Source organism: Carassius carassius, chromosome 40 (assembly GCF_963082965.1).
Source record: "Carassius carassius chromosome 40, fCarCar2.1, whole genome shotgun sequence".
Taxonomy (NCBI): domain Eukaryota; kingdom Metazoa; phylum Chordata; class Actinopteri; order Cypriniformes; family Cyprinidae; genus Carassius; species Carassius carassius.
Window position 1 is genome coordinate 15,928,171 of NC_081794.1, and position 17,126 is coordinate 15,945,296.

At 40.2% G+C, this 17,126-nt stretch overlaps 1 protein-coding gene across 3 annotated transcripts in view; it reads left to right on the forward strand.

Moving 5' to 3' along the window:
• The window catches only part of LOC132122216 (actin filament-associated protein 1-like), a 53,656-nt gene that overhangs the window by 22,462 nt on the left and 14,068 nt on the right, over window positions 1–17,126 (forward strand). For all 3 annotated transcript variants that reach the window (XM_059532207.1, XM_059532206.1, XM_059532208.1), the window contains exons 2-5: window positions 1,684–1,812; window positions 1,991–2,073; window positions 16,487–16,595; window positions 16,732–16,943. In XM_059532207.1, the coding sequence (XP_059388190.1) occupies window positions 1,684–1,812; window positions 1,991–2,073; window positions 16,487–16,595; window positions 16,732–16,943 (533 nt within the window). The remainder of the gene's footprint in view (window positions 1–1,683; window positions 1,813–1,990; window positions 2,074–16,486; window positions 16,596–16,731; window positions 16,944–17,126) is intronic.

Consider the following 17,126-nt stretch of genomic DNA (forward strand, 5'->3'; position numbering starts at 1 on the left):
CAAGACAAGAAGTTCTCTGTAAAATCTTATTTTGCTTGCCTCTTTGGTTGGGATGTGTTAATATGTACCTAATTTGTCATTCCTTAGCTGGAAGCATGTCTCTATTTTAAAGATGGGATGTTTGGATGCATTGCTTGCTATCTTTCATCATTTAGCTTTGTTTACACTAGGGTTAGTCAATCGAGACTATGTGAATAAAGAAGAGTCAGAGTCAGAGATTTGTGATCGTGGGTGGTTGTGATTGTTTAAAGTTTTCCCCTTCTCCTTTCTCTCTCTTTTTCTCTCTTCCCTGACTTTGCCCCTAAGCATAGTTTGAAGGTGGTCCTCATTTTTGTGTGGCACTTGGTGCTCTTTAATACAGCGATTTGGTTTGCTTGGTTGGTTTTTAAAGTGTATTTCCTTTCATGTTGTTTGGCCACCATCAATGAAAGTGCTTCATTAGCTTTATTCACTCTGACATGTGCAAGCTGTTGGACAGGGAATGATAGAGGAACAACTGGAAATGGTATAAGCTTATTGGATTTTTCATCATAGACAGAAATATGCGATCTAAGATCCATCAAAACAGTTAAAAAATATTATTATTATTATTATAATTGGTTACATTTTACTGCAGTTATATATATATATAATCCTGCAAAATCATGCACAATACACTTTTTTTTTTTTACTCTTTGCTTAATTTAAGATTTAAATTGAGATTTTGAAATTGCTGCTAAAACAGGGTGTGCAGTAGAATTCATGTGTATTTATAAGATCATATCATCTTTGAGACAAGCAATTTTGGACAAAAAAAAACCCTCTATAAAAGTGTTTTAATGAGTATTTCAGTGTGCTGTCCTACTGAAGTGTGATAGTAGATTACAGACAGCATAACTGAGGAGCAGTTCAAGTGCAAACAAGAAAATGTCTATTCAGTTAGACACGAGAACATGTGATTTGAATTATTTAGCAAATCAACAAGATTCCACTGATTAAATTAGATGTCCTTACGTAAGGGCACCCTAATGTCTTCCTAAATCAATCAGTGCTCAGCCAATTAGTTTAACTATGATGCAAAGAAAAAGCTTTAGTAGTGACTTATGTATCCCTTTAAAACAAGAATGGACACAAACACTCCAACTTTAAATTTGTGTGGTGTTCATCACTTAGAACTGGAATCTTGAGGGACAGATACCTGCATTCAAATGAACTATAGCCAACCTGAAAAAGTGCAAACCTGAATCGAGACCAGCAGTCATACAGTGACACACTCCATTTGCTATGCACACTTCACTGTAATCAGTGAGCTCTATTCTCTGTTTTACGTCAAGAAACTGTCCCTACAGCAGCCGTCCTCCCCCCTCCAGCCCTCAGTCTTATGTAAACCTTCAGCTATGTGTTTGTATGGGCCTGAGCCCATTGTAATGCTGTTTTATAGACCTCTGATTTTCCAGGGCTGCAATTCACATTTGATAGCCTTTGATATTCCTCAGGTGCCGAGCCAACAGATACCCATAATTCACTGCTTTTTCCAGATGCCAGCCAACATCTCATTGCAGAAAAGCACATGGCACTTCTTTACAGTGGCAATATGAGAAAATCAACAATGCAGAAGTTTTGCTGAAACAAACTTGATAGTTCGTCTTCAGAAGCTCCTATTATGCTTATTGAACATCTGATTGTATGTGGGTTTTTTTTCAGCGATGGAGGAGTTGTTGGCAGAGTTGCGGGTCTTTCTGGAGTTGTTGGACAGAGAGTATTTAACTGCTGGAGTGAGAGAGAAGAAACAGCAAATATTAAACATCCTGCACAGAGTACTAGCAACCAGAGGTGAGTCCAAACCCCCTTTGGCTACTCATTTAACCTTTGACCTCAGCTGAACTATTCACACTTCACCATGTCTCTTCATCATAACTCATGTCTCCATAAAATCTGCATCAATTATTTATTTTTTAAATCTTTTTCTCAGTTATGTGAATGTTTTTATCTGTGTTTTTCTCTCACTCAGAGCCCTCATGTAAGACAGAGATACACCCCTCTCTCCCGGCTCCTCCTCAGATGCCCCTACCAGAGATTCCTCACCCCTGGATGGTAAGATGTGTATATTATTACAATGAATAGATGTCAAGAACTGTACTGTCAATAAAAGTAATAAATTGAAACTGTGAATGAAATCATGTTGATGAATATTCAATATATCGCCCAGCCCTACTAAACTAAAGGTCAACAAGGAAAACTTTGGTTTCTTTACAGTGAGTTTAGGTTTTTCTCATTTTGTTTTAGCATTCCTTGTAGTCCAGAAACAAAAATAGTGTTGTCCTATATTTGGAAGTTATGTCGTCTGAACCCCTGAATGCCACTGGCTGGTGGTTTGATGGTCTCTTTTTGTGAAGTGTTCAGTGTTTTTTATGAGCTCTGTAAAACAGCAGCAGGAAGTGTTCACATCAGTTTGCTTTCTGTCACACGACCCTGATGTGGTCTCATCCGTCACACGCAAAACACATTATGCCATTATGTGCTCTCATGCGTGTGGCACATCTTAGAGTAACAATCATCTTTGTTTGAGGGAAGCAGCAGATGCTTGTGATAAATGGCAGGTGTTCATGGGTCGTGGTTGGTCATTCTCAAGTGCACACATCCCAGCACCTTGTTTTACAGTCCACCCTTTATGCACTCAGTACTTTACAGTATAATTAGAAACATCCTTTCCTACCTCAGCCATCCGTGCATCACCCCAGCCTGTGTGAGGGGGCGGCTGTTCCCGTTCCCGGAAGGTGTGAGGGGGCAGGGATTTGTGGGATAGACTGTGTGAGATGAGGGGAGAGAAAAATCCATTTACTACAGTCCAAGGTCGGACCTGTGCCTGTGCAAAACCTGCCCGAGGAAAAGCAGAACATAAAGTTTTTTTTCCATTGCACTGTTTACTTTTTCTTATTCCTGTTCTCCATCAACCACACCCTCTACTCCATCCTCTTCTCTTTCTCTCTCACTCTCTCTCTCCCCAGCTATGTGATGATTTAGTATTGCGTCAGTGAGCCAGGTTTATAAACTGACTCCTTGTCATATTCCTGCCAGACTTAACTCTGCATGTTCAGTGTGTGTGTTTAACTAAAGCTTTCTGTGGCCCCTATGAGTGGTCAAAACCACAGTGGAAGAGATTGAAGAAAAAGAATAAAGCTGGGCATGTGGGTGGTGAGGTAGGTCCGTGGACAGGACAGCAGACGCCACAGTATGCAAGGGGAAGAATCACGTCTGGAGACTTTCTGTGCTTGTGTGTGTGTTTGTGTTGAATTGAACTCTGTGGCTTTGGGTTTCTGAATGTTTGGCAGCAAATTCACTGCAAATCTTCCCTGTTCATATACTATAATGAACCCAGGGGAGGAATTTTTGACTTTCCGTTGATGCATAGCTTTCTAGGCGCTAATTTAGTTCTTTCAAGCAATAGTGACTATTGCTTAGAGACAAGTGAAGGTTATGCTTACACACACACATTACTGCACATGCATGCACAGTTTTGTCTGTGTCCTTTCAATAGTCTTCTTGTAAGTCTTCTTGTAACAGCAATATTCAATGATAAAAACGCTACTTTTTTCCAATCTGTCATTCAATTAAAACACACTATACATATAAAAGTACACCAAAGTTACATGAAGTGTCTTCACACAAAATGCTGTGCCAGTGATAAGAGCCAAACATAATGTGAGGTTCTGTTACTTTTGAACTGACAGTTTCTATTTCCACGCACACAGTGGCAGATGGCGTCGTTCCCAAGATCCAGTTAATTTGATTTGTATTTTAGGAGGGGATTCAGCAGTAGTTATCAATACTGTGGTGTACAGTGGCCCAGTAGTGCACAACACACAAAATCCCATACAACACCAAGGAAACAAGTCGCAACACAACAAAATTAGCAAAACACAACAGAAACAAGCTGTAGCACAATGAAATTAGCACAACACAATTGAAACAAGCCACAACACTACACATTTAGCACAATGGAAACAAGCTACAACACAATTAAATTAGCACAAAACAATTGAAACAAGCCGGTACAAAACTTAAAGAAGTTGCAATGCAGTGGAAACAAGCAGCAACACAATGAAATAAGCACAACATAATGGAAACGAGCCACAACACAACAAAATTAGCAAAACACTACGGAAACAGGCTACAACACAGCAAAATTAATACAACACAACGAAATTAGCGCACAGAAACAAGCCGCAACACAATGGAAACAAGTTGCAACACAATCAAATTAGCCCAACACAACAGAAACAAACCGTAAGTATATTTATAGTTAGTTAAGTTGGTGCCTGTCTAGTTAGTACTTTGGTCTTGAAAGCTCAATCAAGTCAATATTCTTATCATCTCTTTAAGTTGGCGTGTCAAAAAACACCTCCCAAGACTTTCCTTAGTGTCAATCTTGAGTGCGGTTACAGGGCATGTTCTTCCTTTCAAAACAAGCTAGACGTAATGCAATCGAATGGAACAGAACCTTGTATTGAAGTGTGTTTTTTTGACACTCCATCTTAAAAACCTGGTGCTGAGAAGCTGAAAATACATAAATAATAATAAAAGATGTGACACAACCTCCCATCCCATTGTGCACAGTGCGTTTAAAGACAGCACTGCCATGTATCAATAAACATTTGTGGATTCTGTCGTGGAGGGGGTAAGACCCTGGTACACGTTCTGCAGTCACCGAATTACATCCTGCTGCTCGTAGCTAAGCAGAGAGAGTGTGTGTAAAAGAATATGGGGAAGCCATAGCAGACTCCGCTGGGACAATGATGACTTCCATCTGTGTTGATGTTGACTTCTGCTCCTCCCCACCAGCATCCCCCTACTGCACCCCAACACACAATGTCACATTAATGAACACAGACGCAGACAAACTCATTATCTGTCTGCTCTTTGTAGCCCAAAAGGGAGTAAAAAAAAAATCCAATTTTTTTTAAGGCTATTTTTAGCTCCTCTCTTCATGTTTTCCCTCCATCTCGTTCTCACTGAATCTCCCAAAGTTAAATGAAGTTTATTTGCTTAAAATGCTGTAACAGTGACTGTTGATGACTAGAGTCTATCATAAAATCGGGTACTTTTGGATCTGTTCTCTCTTTCTAGGCCCACAATGGCAGATGATGGAAATCCCAAGATTCAGTTGTTCTAAAGGAAAGGGCTCTACTGTATCCCCCCACCTCCCTTTTAAGGAGGGTTAACCGCAGTCTGGAATGCAATGACCTAATCCCTCATTGTGTCATGGACAAAAGGAGGAAAATGAATTATGATTCATGCACAACAATGCATTTTGTCCATTGCCATAGAAACACCAATACAGATGGTGATTTCTACCCCTCCGAACATCTTTTAAGGGTTATAGCAAGTGACAGTTTATATAGTCACTTCATTCGGGAAAATGAGCTTTCCGTTATTTGGCTGTTTTTTTTGTGGGACTGCTGGAAAGTTTCTGCGAAGAAACAGTCAAGAACGAAAAGATTCTTGTGGAGTTTGTGGAGACAAAAACATCACAAAATTAACTCTGCAAAGTTAGTCAAGTTGCTGTGCATGAATAGTGTTCAAATGTACACTGCATATCAAGGCAGCCAAACAAGGTAAATGACTGAATTATTGTCAGATTGAGTGCATTTTCCTGGCTACCCCGCACAGCAGTCCCAATACAATAGACCCAGACAGGCCCAGACGTCTGTTAACACTCACTCTTATCAGGACTGCATAATAACTCTATACTCTATGTTATGAGGTGAAATGGTCTGGAAAGGAAGTGTGAAATGAAGTTTGAAGCTCATTTTTTAAATCTAGGTCAAGTACGTACCTTTATACATAAGCACAGACTAGCTGTTGCTAGATGTTGCATGAATAGGTGCAAGTGCACTTTTTTCTGTAGGTGCAGATATGCTCCATACAGATTTCCAGCTCAGACCAGAGGTGGAACTATGCCTAAAAATACTTGAGCGGCTCTGGTACGGAACGCTGCTTCAGCAAGACTCTTCACACTGCAGTTTTTGCCTGGAATTCTGTCCTCCCTCTGGGCTTAGATGCCCTGATGAACTGAAACCATAACAGGCAGTAACACAGCCGTCTTCTGTGTTTAGCTGAGCAGTTTATGGCTTGATGGGACGGAAGGAACTGATAAATAGCGCTTCTGTATTCAGAAAACTTTCAGACTGGAAATGTCAACCATAAAAGAAAAACAGATCTTTGCCCTTTTGGTTTTTCATATTTCATTGTTTTTTCAACCACTTTTTTCAACAAAGGACACTGCCGCTCAAAGGTTAGGGGTCTGTATGATTTTTTAAATTTTTTATTTAAATTTTTTATAATTATGCTCACCAAGGAAGCATTTAGCTGATAAAATATGTATTAATTCAATATTATTATATTGTGAATTAACTGATTTCTGTTTTAAAATCTATCTTTTAAAATGTAATTTGTTTATGTTATGGCAATACTGACATTTCAATCAGGACCACTTCCGTCAAGTATATTTATGACAATTATATTGCATACAATTAGTGTTGGCGGTATGGTTATGTTCTGGGCAATACTCCACATGCCTGTCCATGCAGCCATGCTTGGACAGAGAGGGGAGAGCAGCAAGACAAACCCCCCCTGGGGTACAGAACATAACCATTATAAGCATACATAATTACAATTCACAATTACATGAGTTGTAAACAAATTGTGATAGAGACTGCTTCCAATGAAGAGACTGTAAAGAAAGAACAAAGTTAGATCGGATTACAGGTTCAGTTGGTGGAGTTGGGGTTGGAGGAGGGAGTTAATTGCAAGCAGCGATACGATGGAAGAGATACTGAAGAATGGGAATTTAAATAGACCGCATTTGATAGGTGTCAAGACTGGATTAGTACACGTCAGGAACAGCTGACTGTCAGCTGATGCAAGCGTGAGTAACATGGCCTGACTGAACTAACGCGATGCTCGATTTCAGCGGCCATAACTCTAGTCTTCATTACATCACATAATGTTTCAGAAATCATTCTATGCAGATTTTGTGCTCAAGAAACATTTCTTATTGTTATCAATGTTAAAAAGTTGTGCTGCTTAAAATTTTTCACAATATTTTTGTGATACATTTTTTTAGGATTCTTTGACCGTTCAAAAGAATAGCAAATTATTTCTAAAAGAAGCCTTTTATAACATTTTAAATGACTTTATTGTCACTTTTGATACATTCAATGCATCCTTGCTGAATAAAATTGTCTATCATGACAACTCTCAGAAGATTTCAACATGGTAATGGATATGACAGTGTTAATGTGTTTTGTCTTGGTGGAATAGACGTGCTTCACTGCTGAATTGCTACTTATGTTGATTATTGCTGTTGTAGATTATTGCTGTTGCATAAATGCAGGGGCGGACTGGCCATCGGTCATTCTGCTTTTCTGGCAATTCAAAGTCATTCTGGCCTGCCGGCTGCCGCTGTGGAGTCAATCAGCCTGATGTGCAATAGGCTGGTATGCAACTGCGAATTAATTGATGGACTTATGAATCTACGAATCAGGCGATCGCGGAGTGAAAATGACACCACCACACGACTAAACATCAGCGAAGCACTGCCTAATTGGCTATATCCAGAGGGAGGCTTTATCTTAGAAAATCGCCCAAAAAATGGAGCGTAAACGCAAAGGAGGAGCAAGGAGGGAATGTATGAAAAGGTGAAAAGCACTGGCCACAGACGCAGCAAGTCCCTGCCATATTCGCCAGTAAGGGAGCAGGTCGGTCAGAATTACATTTATATTTACTAGGGATGGGACAGTTCACTGAAAAAACCGAACCGGTTCTCCACACACGGTTCGGCACGCGCTGGGACGCGGTTCAGCTTAAATCTGACAAAGCATCTGGAATATGGTTTACTATAAAAAGCACGTAAAACAAACAGGGTTCAGATAATATATGTTTCTGTTGATGGATGAGCATTCTGGGTTCCCAGACATTACCACAATAGCGTTAAAAAAAAAAAAAACCTGGACAAACCATTCACTCTTGTTCAATACTAATACAAACACTGGATCAGTGCATTCTCTTAAAGTGACAGTCTTTATATTAATCGAACAGCAACAACAAAGAAATCCCTCACTGATCTTGATTGAAAAGCTTTTGTAACTTTAATAAAGAATAATCTTTAATTTATTGTCCAAAATGCAATGCTGTTTTACATTTGATTACTTTATTCATTTTCTGTACATAAAAACTAATGCTAGACCTCCCTAAAAAAGCCTGAAAGTAAATTTATTTTATTTGTATCTTTACTCTATTGTATTTATTTGTGCTGTTGCTTGTTGTTAGAATATTCTTAATAATATGATAAATTGAATTAAAAAAAAATTTTCCCATAAACATAGCACATACAACGGTACCGAAACCATGATTCTAAAACCGTAAAACAAACCGAACTTTGAAAAAGTTGAACTGTTCCACCCTAATATTTACGTAATCATTTGGCAGATGGACGCTTTCATTCAAAGCGACTTACAATAGATAAATTCTATTATAATATATATATATATATATATTACAAATATATATAATGATCCATCCATCCATCCATCCATCTTCTACCGCTTATCCGGGGCCGGGTCGCGGGGGCAGCAGTCTAAGCAGAGAACCCCAGACTTCCCTCTCCCTAGACACTTCCTCCAGCTCTTCTGGGGGAACACCGAGGCGTTCCCAGGCCAGCCGGGAGACATAGTCTCTCCAGCGTGTCCTAGGTCTCCCCCGGGGTCTCCTCCCAGTGGGATGTGCCCGGAACACCTTCCCGGGAAGGCGTCCAGGAGGCATCCGGAACAGATGCCCGAGCCACCTCAGCTGACCCCTCTCGATGTGGAGGAGCAGCGGCTCTACTCTGAGCTCCTCCCGGGTGACTGAGCTTCTCACCCTATCTCTAAGGGATCGCCCAGCCACCCTGCGGAGAAAGCACATTTCGGCCGCCTGTATCCGGGATCTTGTCCTTTCGGTCATGACCCAAAGCTCATGACCATAGGTGAGAGTAGGAACGTAGATTGACCGGTAAATCGAGAGCTTCGCCTTGCGGCTCAGCTCTTTCTTCACCACGACAGACCGGTACATCGACCGCATTACTGCAGAAGCTGCACCGGTCCGTCTGTCAATCTCCCGTTCCATCCTTCCCTCACTCGTGAACAAGACCCCAAGATACTTAAACTCCTCCACTTGAGGCAGGAACTCTCCACCAACCTGAAGTGGGCAAGCCACCCTTTTCCGACTGAGGACCATGGCCTCGGATTTGGAGGTGCTGATTCTCATCCCAGCCGCTTCACACTCGGCTGCAAACCGTCCCAGTGCATGCTGAAGGTCCTGGCCTGATGAGGCCAACACGACAACATCATCCGCAAAGAGCAGAGACGAAATCGTGTTGTCACCAAACCTGACCCCCTCCGGCCCCTGGCTGCGCCTAGAAATTCTGTCCATAAAAATCATGAACAGAACCGGCGACAAAGGGCAGCCCTGCCGGAGTCCAACACGCACCGGGAACAAGTCTGACTTACAGCTGGCAATACGAACCAAGCTCCTGCTCCGTTCGTACAGGGACCGGATAGCCCTTAGCAAAGGGCCCCGGACCCCATACTCCCGGAGAACCCTCCACAGGCCGCCGCGAGGGACACAGTCGAATGCCTTCTCCAAATCCACAAAGCACATGTGGACTGGTTGGGCATACTCCCATGAACCCTCCAGCACCCTGTAGAGGGTATAGAGCTGGTCCAGTGTTCCACGGCCTGGACGAAAACCACACTGTTCCTCCTGAATCCGAGGTTCTACTATCGGCCGGATTCTCCTCTCCAGTACCCTGGCATAGACTTTCCCAGGGAGGCTGAGAAGTGTGATCCCCCTGTAGTTGGAACACACCCTCCGGTCCCCCTTCTTAAAAAGAGGGACCACCACCCCGGTCTGCCATCCCAGAGGCACCGTCCCCGACTGCCACGCGATGCTGCAGAGGCGTGTCATATATAATGATAGAAGTTTTAAAATGACAAACTAGCACACTGTTTTACATATGGGGATAAATAATTTTTCTAGTGGCAAATTTGACCAGAAATGTTGATTTTCCATTTCTAGCTTACTATATGTAGCCTAGTGTACAATGCTTATTTATTTATTAACAGTAGCACTAGTGCTGCAAGTGCGCATGCTGTTGAAAAAGACAGTTCAGGTTTTGAGTCAGAGCAGTCAATTCTTGTGCAACAACAGAGGTGGCCTGGGGTGGAATCAAATTCCCGGCCTGATTTACTGTCCCAGTCCACCACTGCATAAATGGTACATACACAAATACGGTGCTATGAGTATTTAAGACATACTGCTGCTGCACAAATAGCATATATAACTAGATAATAAAGTTTGTGGTCAAACTTTAAGTTGGCTTGAGAAATTTAGAAAGTTTGAAAAGTTTAATAAGATTTAAAAGTTTGAAAAGTTAAGAAGCTTAAAAAAGAAAGTGATTAACATATTGCTAGCATTAAAAGCAAGTGACTACCATGTCTTTAACATGATTAGCAAAGTTGCTAGCATGTTGCTAGCATGATTAGCAAGTGACTAGTGTGTTACTAGCATGTTTGTAGCATGATTAGCAAGTGACTAACATGTCGCTAGCATGATTAGCATTTTGTTAACATGTTTCTATCATGATTAGCATGTCGCTACCATGTTTCTATCATGATTAGCATGCGGTTAGCATGTCTCTAGCATGATTAGCAAGTTGCTAGCATGTTTCTAGTATGTTGCTAGCATGTTACTAACATTTTCCTAGCATGATTAGCATGTTGCTAGCATGTTTCTACCATGATTAGCATGTTTCTAGCATGTCTCTAGCATTTGACTAGCATGTCTCTAGCATGATTAGCATGTTGCTAGCATGTTTGTAGCATGATAAGCATGTCGCTAGCATGTTCCTAGCATGTTCCTAACATTATTAGCATGTTGCTAGCATTTTTCTAGCATGATTAGCATGTTGCTAGCATGTTCCTAGCATGATTAGCATGTTGCTAGCATGTTTCTAGCATGATTAGCATGTTGCCAGCATTGTCCCTAGCATGTTGCTAGCATGATTAGCATGTCTGTAGCATGTAGCTAGCATAAGTAGCAAGTGATTAGCATGCTGTTAGCATGACTAGCATGTCTCTAGCATGTTGCTAGATATGACTAGCATGTCTGTAGCATGTTTCTAGAATGTTTTTAGCATGATTAACAAAGTGACTAGCATTTTGTTAGCATAATTAGCAAAGTGACTAGTATTTTGTTAGCATGATTAGCAAGTGACTAGCATGTTTCTAGCATGACTAGCAAGTTACTAGCATGTTGCTAGCATGACTAGCAAGTGACTAGCATGTTTCTATGCTAATCCAGGTAAAAACAGTTGATTCAGTTAGAAACCAGCTAAGACCAGTGTGACAGTGGCCAAAACTACTTTAAAACCATGTTTAAAGCATGTTTCTAACCTGATTATCAAGTTACTAACATGTTGTTAACATGTTTCTATGATAATCTAGCTAAAACCAGTTGATTCAGTAAAGAAAACCAGCTAAGACCAGCTAAGGCCAGCGTGACAGTGGCCAAAACCACTTTAAACCATGTTAGAAGTATGTTTCTACTCTGATTAGCCAGTTACTAGCATGTTGTTAACATTTTTCTATTCTAATCCAGCTAAAACCAGTTGATTCAGTAAAGAAAACCAGCTAAGACCACCTAAGGCCAGGGTGACAGTGGCCAAAACCACATTAAAACCATGTTAAAAGCATGTTTCTTGCCTGATTAGTGAGTAACTAGCATGTTGTTTTCATTTTTCTATACTAAACCAGCTAAAACCAGTTGATTCAGTAAAGAAAACCAGCTAAAACCAGCTAAGACCACAGAAGGCCAGCGTGACAGTGGCTAAAACCATGTTAAAGTCATGTATCTAGCCTGATTAGTGAGTAACTAGCATGTTGTTAGCATGTTTCTATGCTAATCCTGCCAAAACCAGCTAAAACCAGTGGATTCAGTAAAAACCAGCTAAAACCCAGCTAAGACCAGCGTGAGAGTGGTCAAAACCACAAAAAAAACCAGCTTGGGAGACTAGCAAAAACAACTAATCATCTTAGGCTGGTTTTAGCTGTATTATCAGTAGAGAGTTTTTAAGGTTTGCTATGGTAGTAGACAGCTTAAATACATTATCTTATTTTGTAAAAGTTTGTACTCCCTCAATGAAAGTCTGTGGGATTTAAGGTGGTTTTGGTAGTCTGGTTTACGAAAACCATAAGCCGGATCAGTTAGAAAAGATATAGCAACCCGAGTCAGACCAGTCTGAAGGTCTGACCCGAGTTTGGTGGTTCTAGCTTGAAAGCTCTAGGAGGAAATGTGTTTAAAATTTGGCTCAGAAGAATAATAATAAGATTAATAAATAGATCAGTAAGTTGGCTTTTTCAAGCCAACTTAATAAGATTAAATAGTAGATCAGTAAGTTGGCTTTTTCAAGCCAACTTAATAACCCGTAGCAGAACTATACAGGTGGAGCTAGGGAGGTGGAGGGTTTCAGAGTTACTCTGAAAGCACGCTGCAAAATGCTCTAGTGAACACTAACCAGCCATTTAAATGTAAAGCAGTAAGCTCATTGGCTGCGTATGCAACATGAACCAATCAGCTTAGTTTTAAGTTGTTTTACAGTAGTTTTAAAGCTTTGAATTTCATCAATTTGCAGTAGTGACCCAATACAGTAAGTCTGCACCAAAAAGAAAGGTGCAGCCAGGTCGTGGACAAATGCGGAAGTAGTGTCTAGCATCCAGTAAACAACTAGCTTGCTTCAAGCAGTTCCTTATTTACTTCTTCTTGCACATTTTAACAGTGTCGTGGACAAATGCGGAAGTAGTGTCTAGCATCCAGTAAACAACTAGCTTGCTTCAAGCAAGTTCCTTATTTACTTCTTCTTGCACATTTTATGGTGGATTGTGTTACTTATTTATGGAACATTATTACTGTTTACCGTCTGCCGCTGGTTCTGTCAACAAGGACAGCTCCCGTAAACGTAAGCGTACACACCAACCAAATGATCCAAGAACAGTTTGAGACAAGGGGAGAGAAAGAGCGAGGATCAATTTCGGTGTTACATTTTCTAGATGGAGAGAGCTTCGCAACAAACTTCAACTAGAAAGAGATCCCGATCTCGCTTGTGTTTTACTCGACAGGTGAGTTGTTTTGATTCGCATCTTTACACAAAACGTATGCTATAACGATCAACAAGATTAGTATTATGGGGCATATACACGTCAAACGCGGGGCATCGCATCTCTAGACCCTTGCAAGGATGCGTCTGATTCATAGTCTGATAGCGTCTTTGCATTGACTTTGTACGTAATCTACTCGCGCAAATCGTTGAACTCGCGTTTGAAAATTATGTTATCAAACACAACATTTACAAAACTTTTCCTCATCTGTTAAATCCATGATTTATCTTTCTGTCTGATTGATGGCCGTCAGCGGTTGGGTAGAAGACAACAAATCCCATCATTCCACGCTCCTCCTTAGCATCATCAAACCACGCGATTGTTATTGTTTTGGTAGTGCACCCTCTCGTGGCAGGTCCTACAACCTGTACCTTTAACTACCCGCAAAGATTAAGAGTGTTAGGGAAATTTTGCATGTTCTGGGAATTTTGCATGTTCTGGTCTTCATTATATCTAAAGCCAAGTTGTAATGACTTGCACTGAGATAAAGTATCGTCCTCTACCTCAGACGTCAAACATACCCTTCTCTCATGTGCCAGGAGGTCACACACATTGTAGTTTTGATTCCAGATGTGAACAAAAAACCCTCAGGAACCAGCAGAGTAGAGAATAAATACTGAGTTCAGCCCAACACACAATCAATTTAATGTATTTGTTGCCAATATACTTTGAGCAAATTTAGGCCATTCTGTTCTAGCCAACATCAATAGTCTAAAAAGCATTAAAGTATGATATTTCTTGGTAATATCTGAACATAGAAGGTCCCATAACCGTTCCTTCCTAAAAAGAAAAATAGAGTAAAGCATTTAGCCCATACCATCTGTTTTAACTTTCCTCCTACGGTATATTTCCTTGTCGTCTTGTAGTGTTTTTTAATGTAAATAGTCGTTTATGTTCTGTGTTACTATTGTACTATATTGTGATAAAGTGTGCCAGGTGGCAACTGTGATCATTGGTCCTTTGGTCTCTTGAAATGTGTTGTAATTTCCCCCACTTGAAAAGCACTGGAAAATAACCATGCTTTCTATGTTCTGAAATAAAAGAAAAAGAAATAAAGACAGACTTTCCATGGGTTAGAGGTGGAAAAAGGTAAATGAAAAGAGTTTATATGAGTTTGTCATCAACCATAATAGTTTACATGCAGCCTGGGAAAGGAGGGGGACTCTGGAGGGCCTGTGTTGTCATGAAAACACCAGGCTGTCACATGTGCAGCCAGCGGGGACCAACCAACCGAAATCAGGCCCAAATCAGACGGTCTTAAACACATTGTAACTCACACATGCACGCTCATTTGTGCTTGTATACACACAAGCTCTCTTTCTCGTTTTCTCTCTTTCAATCAATCCCACTCGCACACTAATGAGGTTCTATAATGTACGCATTGACTCCAGGGTCCTTGTGTAAAAAACTAACAAAAGTTTTCGGATTTTTTAAACTCTTTGTAACTTTAAGAAGAATGTAAATGAATATAGAGATATTTAGATTTTCTTTCATAATTTTTTGTTTCCCTCAGTATTTTTTCGGAAACACTTATTTAATTAATTAGTTGCTTATTAGCATTCATATTATTAGCACATTTCCTGTTTATTAGTACTTACAATGCACAAATTCTTCCATATTCTACATCCCTAATCCTAACCAATACCTAAAATTAACAACTGCCTAATTAACTAGTAATTAACAGTAATTAAGAATGTATTGAGGCAAATGTTGTAGTTAGTTGATAGTGAGAACTAGACGTTAAAGGATTAGTTCACCTCCAGAATGAAAATTAATGATAATGTACTCACCCCCATGTCATCCAAGCTGTTAATGTCTGTCTTTCTTCAGTTGAAAAAAAAATTAAGGGTTTTGAGGAAAACATTTCAGGATATTTCTCCATATACTGGAATTCAATGGTGTCCAAATTTTTTAGATGACTTTTCCAACATGATTACGTAATATATGAAGATGCGCATACACATTGCAGAGCTTGTTCAAGACGAGCATTTGTGGTAAAAAAAAAAAAACAAAGTATATAAATGTTTATTTCTTTTAGAAAATGACCGATCGTTTCACTTGATAAGATAATTCCTTGCCTGGGATCGTGCTGAGCACCCTTTGTAGCTGCATTAAAAATGCAGTTTGGACCTTCTGGAATTTAGGTTCTGGAAAGACTTGAATTTCTTTGGGATTGAACCTAAGAAAGACATGAACATCTTGGATAACATGGGTGGTGAGTAAATTGTCAGTAAATTTTCTTTTTGGAAGTAAACTACTCCTTTTAAATTTAAATTTTTCCTTATAACTGTATAATTATTTACATTTATAAGGTTTCTCCTGCTTTATCTGCTGTCTTGAATGGATTTTTTTCCACTGACCTCATTCTAGTGCTTTCTAGGATTGGCTTCTCCGCTAAGGATAGATGCAGTGCTACCCTGCCCTAGCAATTTAGCCAAATGAAAGTATCTTAGAAGGCAGTATAATTATACCACCTACCTTTGGGTACAGTCTCGGCATCAGGAGAGTGTCTATGGTGACGTAAAATCCTCCCTGCAGAGGCAGCACATTAGATTTTGGAACTGAATCTTTATTGCAGCAAGCTAAATGAGTGATAGACCGTTAGGTATTACCTTTTATTTATTACAGTTGTTTTTGCTTAAACACAGACAGAGAAATCTGGCCAAACGACTTGCGTTAGGTAAGGTGCCCAAACTTCAAATGGTGCACCTCCAGATGGGAATAAAGAACAGCAAACAGCGCTGAACTCTTTTTCCAGAATTTACTGGCCAACTTTCTGATTCTCATCTATCTAATCTCTAGCTCGCTCTGCTCTAGTTTCCTATTTTTTTTATTTGTTTGTGTTGTACTTTCACTCTCTTCTTTTTCTCTCTTGTAATCATCATGACCAGCTGCTCTTTTACCATAAAACTCTTTTTCTGACAGTTTTGTTTGTTAACATTCCACTTTGACTCTTGCCACAGATGTTGATATGTACACCCTCGGTTGGTTCGTATTGGCCTCCCTGTGATGTTAGAGATCTTATGAACATTTGACTTCTAAGATGGACTTTAGATAAGATGGATAAAGCCTGTTTTGATGTTGTTAGCTTTTGAGGTTTCGCAACTGTACTGTAGACATTTATTGGAGCCAGTGAAGCTGATATTTTTGTCCTCACATTTCTAGGAAAAGCAGAAACAAACAGTCTCATCTAGGAGGCTGTATGATTGAGCTGACCACTTTCTCTCTCCATCTCTTTCCCTCCATCCCAAAAGCCTCCAGACAATGGGCCTCCTCCTTTGCCGAGCTCCTCTCTTCCTGAAGGTTATTATGAGGAAGCCGTTCCGCTGGGTCCTGGGAAAGCACCAGAGTACATTACCTCTAGTAAGGACAGTTTTTAACATCACACTATTAATATATATATTTTTTAAATAACCGTAATATAGCTGCATCTGTGACCTAAGAAAGAGCAATATTTTGCATTTTCAATAAAATTCAATAATCCCATCTGTGTTCTCAGATTATGACTCGGATGCCATGAGCAGTTCATATGAGTCATACGATGAGGAAGAGGAGGATGGGAAGGGGCAGAAGATGCGTCATCAGTGGCCATCTGAGGAGGCCTCCATGGACCTGGTGAAAGATGCACGTATCTGTGCATTCCTGTTGCGAAAGAAACGCTTTGGACAATGGACCAAACTGCTCTGTGTCATAAAGGACAACAAACTGTTGGTGAGCACATACACACTCACAGAGATGGACACTCATACTAGAGGGGAGAGGGGCAAGATGTGCCACATTTTACATTTCTTTAAGCCAGGAGAAATTAGATAAAGACAGCAAATTATATCACAGGAAGTCTACTGTCAGCTGACCACAGGACATAGAAATATAATAACTTCTCAATCTAAATTG